This window comes from Helianthus annuus, chromosome 3 (assembly GCF_002127325.2).
Source record: "Helianthus annuus cultivar XRQ/B chromosome 3, HanXRQr2.0-SUNRISE, whole genome shotgun sequence".
NCBI classification, from domain to species: Eukaryota; Viridiplantae; Streptophyta; class Magnoliopsida; order Asterales; family Asteraceae; genus Helianthus; species Helianthus annuus.
The window spans coordinates 126,316,374-126,324,842 of record NC_035435.2 but is presented as its reverse complement, the minus strand read 5'-3'; the positions used below and the strand labels follow the sequence as shown (position 1 = coordinate 126,324,842).

The 8,469-nt window shown below is 36.0% G+C and overlaps 2 protein-coding genes across 2 annotated transcripts; both read right to left on the bottom strand.

The window, feature by feature from the left end:
* Positions 1–4,826: 4,826 nt before the first annotated feature.
* On the bottom strand, positions 4,827–5,174 carry LOC110933399 (protein DOG1-like 1). The gene has a single exon (XM_022176623.1). It carries the CDS (start codon positions 5,172–5,174, stop codon positions 4,827–4,829), a length of 348 nt encoding a protein of 115 aa, XP_022032315.1.
* Positions 5,175–5,853: 679 nt separating this feature from the next.
* Positions 5,854–6,433, bottom strand: LOC110934650 (protein DOG1-like 1). The gene has a single exon (XM_022177539.2). It carries the CDS (start codon positions 6,412–6,414, stop codon positions 5,932–5,934), a length of 483 nt encoding a protein of 160 aa, XP_022033231.1. The 5' UTR covers positions 6,415–6,433; the 3' UTR covers positions 5,854–5,931.
* Between the last annotated feature and the right edge of the window lie 2,036 nt (positions 6,434–8,469).

Sequence of the window (8,469 nt, the reverse complement as noted above, 5' to 3'; positions counted from 1 at the left end):
GGCTTATATTCAATAAAGGTTGTTAACTGAAGTTGCTTATACAGAGTTCTAGCTTAGGTTTGATATCTGGTCTTACCAGGTATACTACACTGTGCTAGTATTCGTCTTAGTTTTATTTAAATTAGTAGTTAAAGTAATTAAATAACCCCCCCCCCCCCCCCAAAAAAAAAAAATAATATTTAAAAATTGGCTTATATTCAATAAAGGTTGTTAATTGAAGTTACTTATACAGAGTTCTTAGGTTTGATATCTGATCTTACCGGGTATACTACATTGCGGCCGGTACACTTGTCGTGCAGGTATGATTTATTTGTGAGTCTCTGATTTTAAAATTTGCTGAAATATATATATTTATACATTATTCACACATGAGAGGAGGTCATATGAAACTTGTCATGTAGCAAAGTGCTTCCAAGTACTTACTTAAAAATACTGACATACTAGTTAAATCACACACTTAACAATATGAACAATTGTTTAAATCTTCACACCAAATATGGGTAAATTGATTAAATCTCATTTTTTATTATGAAGTTCTAAATCATAGTTGAAACATTTCCTATACTGATACACTAAATATTGCATGTAAATTGATTAAATCTCAGTTTTTCTTATGAAGTTAACCATGCATTTGTTTCTACCATGATACATTAACTACTGCTGGCAAATCAATTTTGTTTTATATAGAAGTTTTTAAACCGTGAACCATTTCCTATCATGATACTACTTTTACATGACTGGGATTGAAATTCATAAAAAGGATAGAGCATTCATAATAAGGTTTTATTTATTTATTTTTTTAAGGCAAGAGAAGGTGAATTAGAGGAAAGAGAGGTGAGAGATGGATGCTATGTTCTTGGACAAAAACATCAAACAACACTACAAGTACAATTAGGAAAAAAAAATGAAAGAGAAATGGTGTTTGTATGTGTTGTGTGTAGAGCGGGAGAGAGAAAACATATAATTGGTTAGGCAAGTATGACGTGACATATGAAAACGCACCTCAAAAACACATCTATTAAGGGTGCTCTTAGAAACAATAAAAATGTAATGTTTGACACATATTGTAATGGGTTTGATTGCGCAGTATAAATGAACGGAGGGTACTTGCGGAAAAATGGGCAACTTAGACCTACTATGTAAATAGATTTACAGGCATCGTCTGTCGCACCGAAACACCTTTAAAAAAATATAAGACTGAACTAGAATACAATATTACATTATGATATACTTTAAGTAAATATATTATAAAGATTTTTAATATTAAACTTTAGTGAATTTGAAATGGATTAATTTTAAACTTTTTTATATTGAAACAATTCAAATCTGTTCTAATAGACATTTGTTTGATTAATTTTAGAATGGATGAGTAATTATACTCTTACTAACTTTTTAATAAAATCAAGTGATAAATTATAATGGCAAATCATGTGTTTTCTTCACAAGCCCTATAGCGCAAAGAGTTGCGTGAGTCCCGTTAAAAACCTTGGGCTAAGATTAAGATCAACCCAATAGTACGATAAATCTTCATGATGCAAGCTCAAGTCAGCCAAACACGCTAAAAAACCTTGAGCTAAGATTAAGATCAGCTTGATAGTATGCTCGATAGTATGACGAATCCTTCATGAGATGAAGTCAGCTTAACAACTTGAATCTTCATGATGCAAGCTCAAGTCAACCAAGCACGCTAAAAAACCTTGAGCTAAGGATTAAGATCAGCTCGATAGTATGACGAATCCTTCATGACAAGATCAAAGTCAGCTTAACAACTTGAAAAAAATATATAAAATTCATATTATAAAATAACACGTGCGTTAGACTCTAATAGCTCATAATGTAGCTCACGAAAGTTCAAGTCTCATAAACTCAAGCTAAACTCATTATATGTTTCGAACTCGTTTTCTAGTCTAAATAGATTAGTTTGAGATCAAGTTACAATAATTCTATAAAAGCTTGAATTATTTACAAAGTTACTTCCTATCAAAAAATGAAAGTGGATAAATATATTTTCCTTTTTATGTCAGGGATCTACTATTATTCATTCAATATATATTAATTTGCAAAAATATTTACAAACATTTTGAGCTAAATTTAACATAAAGATTTCATGATCTGATTTTGTACAAACAATGAAATTATAAATTATAAGTTGTTTAAATAAGGGTCAAGAACTTATTTTGATGACGGACGATGGACCTTCATTTTGTTCAAGCACTTCTTTATCGATCACTCTTCCTTGCACTGTTTTGAACTTGTAATAGTACACTAAAACATCGAGATACATCGCGTGCATAATCCTCATGAACTCACCATCGTGATATTCATAACCCATATCCTTTGCTATCACCGCCCATGTGTTGTTTGAAGTAATATTCTTGTTGCCACCATCTCTTTTCACAGCCATGTACAAATCGAGTAAATCGATTTTCCTGTCATGTCATCCTCTGAGTAAGGAGGAACTGGTCTTGAATTGATTCCCAGTTTTTGTCTTAAAAACCATTTTATAATTTCTTCGAATTTGACTTCTAATTCATGTTTGAATTTGAAAATGTATTCAACATCTTCTAATTTGTCTAACTGGGACATGCAGTCCGAAAAATCTTGAAATTGCATTGATCGAATTCCCATAACATCATGATTCAGTTCCATTGAAGACATGTTCAGATTCTCAAAAAAAGTATTCAAGTAATCTTCCTTATATTCTTCATGTACCGGGCCTTCATCGATCACTATTCTTATTTCCCTTTCACCTATCTCATCTTCTTTAGTGAGACCCGTTCTTTTATTCTTAGTACTGAAAACAGGGGTAGTAAACATTGGGTATATCTGACACTTATCACCATTGATTTTGACAGTGTAACCTTGTAGTATTAGTTGATCCATAGTTAACATATTTCGATTCAATTCTGGGATGTAAAACACGCTTTGAATTCGCATGGTTTCACTCCCTGTTTGAATCTCTACAACACCCAAACCCCCCCCCCTCTGATGAATAAAAATTCATCTTCCCCTGTTCTAATCTCTATTCCACACGAATTTCGTATTCGTTTAAAAACATTTAAATTACCCGCATAATGGTGCTTAAACGTTGTACTTACATGCCATATATCTGCTCATAATCCATGTTCTGTGACGGCGACGATCAGTTCTTCGAAAAAATCGTACTCTGCCCCTTGTTCGTTGAATTCCGGTGTTGATTGCATACCGGATTAATTGTGTTGCTCCATCGTTTTCTTTTGTTTTGCACGAACTGATCGGTGACCGATTTCATGACAGTAATAACACCGTCCATTGAATTTGTCCCTCTTACTTTGAACACGTATAGTTTCATTCCCAGTTTTAATTTCTACATTCCCTATACCTCTGATGATTAGAAAATCGTTTTCCCCTGTTCTAGTAATTCGATTTCGCGTTCTAATTTCATCAGAATCTCTCGCTTCATTCTTGCGAACATTTGTGATCGCGGAGTTGTGCGATCGGGGTTGAATTCGTCTCCGTCTTCGTATCCTCTGTTTTTGTTCTTCATCCGGTTGTGCCCGGAATCGTATAATATCGATCGATTTTCTTCGATTTCCCACCGTGGCTCTCATACCACTATGTTGGATAACCGGTTTCATATCAGCGGAAGCATTACCGGTATTCGATGAATTGGTTTTCATAGTGTGTTATGATTGAACACAATAACAGAGCATGAATGAGGGAACAAGGAGAAACTGATTTAATGGACAATTCGTATGAAACGAAATGTCTTGGTACCGGACATAACTGCCGGTTATTACATATATATATGCAGATGTTTTTGTGGCGGTTGAAGATGGCGGGAACAACCGTCAAATGAACCGGTGTGTTCCTTCAACCGTCACATCCCTACGATTATAAGTTATCATATTGAGTATAAGTATCACACTAAATTACATAATAATCGAACATACACTAACATAATTAAGATTATAAATATCTAACAAGCTCAAGTCAACCAAGCACGCTAAAAAACCTTGAGCTAAGATTAAGATCAGCTCGATAGTATGATGAATCCTTCATGACAAGATCAAAGTCAGCTTAACAACTTGAATAAAATATATAAAATTCATATTTGATAAAATCAATATACGTGCGTTAGACTCTAATAGCTCATAATGTAGCTCACGAATGTTCAAGTCTCATAAACTCGAGCTAAACTCATTATATGTTTCGAGCTCGTTTTCTAGTCTAAATAGATTAGTTTGAGATCAAGTTACAATAATTCTATAAAAGCTTGAATTATTTACAAAGTTACTTCCTATCAAAAACGAAAGTGGATAAATATATTTTCCTTTTTATGTCAGGGATCTACTATTATTCATTCAATATATATTAATTTGCAAAAATATTTACAAACATTTTGAGCTAAATTTAACATAAAGATTTCATGATCTGATTTTGTACAAACAATGAAATTATAAATTATAAGTTGTTTAAATAAGGGTCAAGAACTTACCTCCGGGATCTTCAGGGTCTACCAATCTTTTCTTTCTTTTCTCTAACTTGTGTTTCTGAATTCTGATCAAACCCTGGATCGTATTACTTATTACAAACCCAGATTTATAAACTGGTTCTCAAGTTACAATCAACGATGCAAAAAACAAAAAAAAAAAAAAAAAACCAGAAAAAAAAGCACAAAAACAAATACCAACATGCACCACACTTATTTATACTACCATCACCAAATGACCAACATCCTTAGGTTCATGCTGGGTGAAAGTGAGGCACATTGAAGACACTTGAAAGGCAGAAATTAACAAACGTGCGCATGGGTTGTTGCGGTGTTGAACCATTCCTGGAGCCCGTCATGGCTCTGGCTCTGGTGGACCGGAGGTTGAGGAAATTTGTGTATTCAGAAGTTTTGTGATTCCCATTTGGATGTCTCTTCTTTTGCTCCACTCGTGTAAACATAGGGGTAGTTTTTTTAACGCCACTAGAAGCTCAACCGCCTGCAATGGTGTCAAAATGTCTATCATATACTTAAGGATATCTAACCTCAGCTTGTCTGCTTCCATTAAGATTTTGTACATATCAAGAGCATGACTGTCCATAGCTTCATCCACAGCCTCACCCTGGCTAGACTCCCCTACTATTTTGCAGTTGTATGCTAGCAACACTAGCGGCTCATCTGCTACCTTCTCCTGTGCATACATACACACACATCAAACATCATCACATCTATAAGACTATAACACACATCTCTAGTTGTGTCCTGAGTATGCAGACATAACATGTTAACTTTATTGGTTTATTCCACAACAAAACATTAAAACTTTTATTTTGTGATAACGCGACAAACCATGTAACTCCGCTGAACAATTTTTATGTTTAGGTGTTCTAGGCGATGCAAAAGTGTTTGAAGTTGGTTTTTGAGTTTACTTCTGTTTCCTGGTACTTTCCTTTTTGAGGGAGCGAAGTCTACAACTCTGTAATATTATGGAGTCTAAACCAAATAAAAAAATACTCCACTCCCTCAACAATAAAATTCGCTCCCTCAACAATTAAAGTAGCTAGAAAAAGAGAAACTAATAAAACATCTAAAGACACATTTGTGTTTCCTAAAACACCTAAAAGTAAAAAAAAAAACTGCCGCTCTAGCACAGAGTTAGTTTTATTGATTTATATACAATCTTTACACAAGTAAACATTAAAAAAATATTTTTGTTTAGTGATAACGCAACAAACCATGTAAGTCCGCTCTAGCAGGGGCGGACCTAGAGTAATAGAAGGGGTAACCTCCGTTGCCACTTTACGCTCCGGTGATCGACGCTCCGACGGTAGTGTAAATTTTGGAAAAATTGAAGTTTTTTCGATTTCGTTACCCCTTTTAATTGAAACGTTACCCCTATGCGGATTTTCTAGATCCGCCACTGCGCTCTAGTACACAACTTTGGAACATAAGATGGAACATTAAGCTGTATTATATGCCTGTACGCTTGCCAAAACTGAAGTGAGCTTATCTTCCTCTTTGATAGTTCTACCGTGGAGAGAATCTATGTTCTTGAGCTGAGAGCTTGATATCTCTCCCAGGTTTCCACGTCTAACACCTTCAAGAAACTCAGCCAAGTGTACCTTTAGTTGCGACCCACATAAGACGTACACAAGTCGGATGATTAAGGAAGGCCTGCTACCACCAATCCAAAGAGACGAGTTCTCAAAGGTAGTCCCCCACGTTGGAGCCAAGAAGGAAGGCCCATCATGTTTGGCCAGCTGGGCTCTAGCGGTGTGGTGATTTTCGATGTGGTTGATGGCATTTCTGGTTATGAGCTTGAGGTAGTCGAGATCGGTAGGGAAGTTGGTGAGTCCTTGGAGTAGTTCATCATGGTCGAGCTTCTGTTGAGCCATCCAGTTCTGATAGCATGCTTGAAACTGTTGATGATTCGCCATACACATGGGCGTTTAATTAGGAACACTCTTGACGCTACACGCACACTAGCTAACTTATGGAGAAGTGGATATATATAAAGAGAGCAAAAGGGAATATTCAAAGAAGATGGAAGATTCAAATTTGAACACAGATTCCTTGTATTGTAACAAGTATCCTGATCCTCCCAGGTAGCAGACAGATTCTAACGCGCTCTTTTTTTTTTGGAAAGTTGTGGAAAATAATGGGATATGCATTCCAATGATATTGAAATACATGTTTGAAAATCACGAAACATGTCAGGCTGTTGTATTTCTAGTCATGCATGTGAATGAGAAATAATATATACTAAGTTATTTGACCGTGGCTTGGGGATTGAGCATGGAATGGCCAAAAAACATCCCACTCAAGCACACCGCCTTTATGGGCATTTTTTTGGATTTTTGGGTTCAGCGTTTCCCTTAAAAATAAAATGCCAAAAACACAAAACTTTTGACCAATGACCGTAACGGCTATATTATTATTATTTTTTTTAATTCAAATTCCATATATACACACAGTCACACACAATCACAATACATTAACACTCAAAATCCATATACCACAAAAATTAAACCCAACTCCACACCTTCTCCTACAAAAATGGATTCTCCCGCGTCTTCATCATCCAGAGCCAATTATTATTACAAAAAGTTTCTAGCTGACGCCGGTGAGTCGACCGACGAGGAGGTCGAGCAAGAGACGGTTACGAGTGTGTGTCAACTAGCGGCACGGTATATGAAACACGTTAGTTGCCCTTCACGCCATATTTTACCAAAAGAGGACGTGGAACGAGACCGACTATCGGCAAACGCTCGCTTGATGAAATATTACTTTAACGAAGCGCCGACTTATCCAAACCCCAATGTTTTTAGTCGTCGTTTCTGAATGAGTAAACGTTTATTTCTACGCATTGCCGGAGAGTTGGAAGACAAGTTTGAATACTTTAAGCAAAAACCGGATGCGAGATGGACGCTTGGATTTACTGCTATTCATAAGTGTACTTCAGCGCTATGCCTACTTGCGTACGAAAACACGACGGACATCAACGACGAGTATTTAAAGATGGCTGAGAAAATAACACGCGATACCTTGGAACATTTTTGTCACGGTACACCATGATCTTTTAGAAATTACATTTTTTTTTCATATTTTTTATTTACTTTAATAGTATATAATTTCTTTTTTTAAAGGAATAATAAATTTGTACGGCACGCGTTATCTGAGAAAATCCACTTGGTACGATCTACAACAAATTTACGAGGTGCATTCTAATGAACATGGTTTACCAGGCATGATTGGGAGTTTAGATTGTCGTCATTGGTAATGGTATAATTGTCCAACTGCATGACGAGGTCAACACACCCGGGTTGACCAAAAAGGAATGCCGGTTATTCTTCAAGCAGTTGCCTCACACGAGCTTTGGGTTTGGTCGGCTTACTTTGGTGTCGTGGGGTTATGCAATGACATAAACGTTTTCGAACAATCACCATTGATAGAGGATTTCATTTCTAGTAGAGCGCCAAAGGCATCCTTTTATGCTAACGGAAACTACTACCCACACAAATACTATCTCGATGATAGAATATATCCGAAGTATTCGATTATCGTGAAGACGTTTAGGAACCCTTTCGATAAAAAAGAACATATTTTAAGAAAGTTCAAGAGTCTGCTCGAAAGGACATTGAGAGATGCTTTGGGGTTCTTCAACAGTGTTAACATTATCTAAGAAATCCTTGTCATGCATAGACCAAAGAAAATATGAGAGATGTTATATATGCTTGTATAATCATGCATAATATGATATTAGAAGACAAAGCAAAATCGATATGTCAAAATTATATACCGGAGGAGGCTGTTCTTGAAAAGCCGCAAGCAACAATGAATGAAAGAGTGAACAATGCGAATGAAATGTGTTCCCAATCAGCACATTCTAGGTTAGCGATGGATTTGGTCCAACATTCATGGTCGGTTAATGAGGGTGAAGAAGAAGGCGAAGATGACGAGGAAGGCGAAAATGAAGACGAGTACGCTGAAAGCGAAGA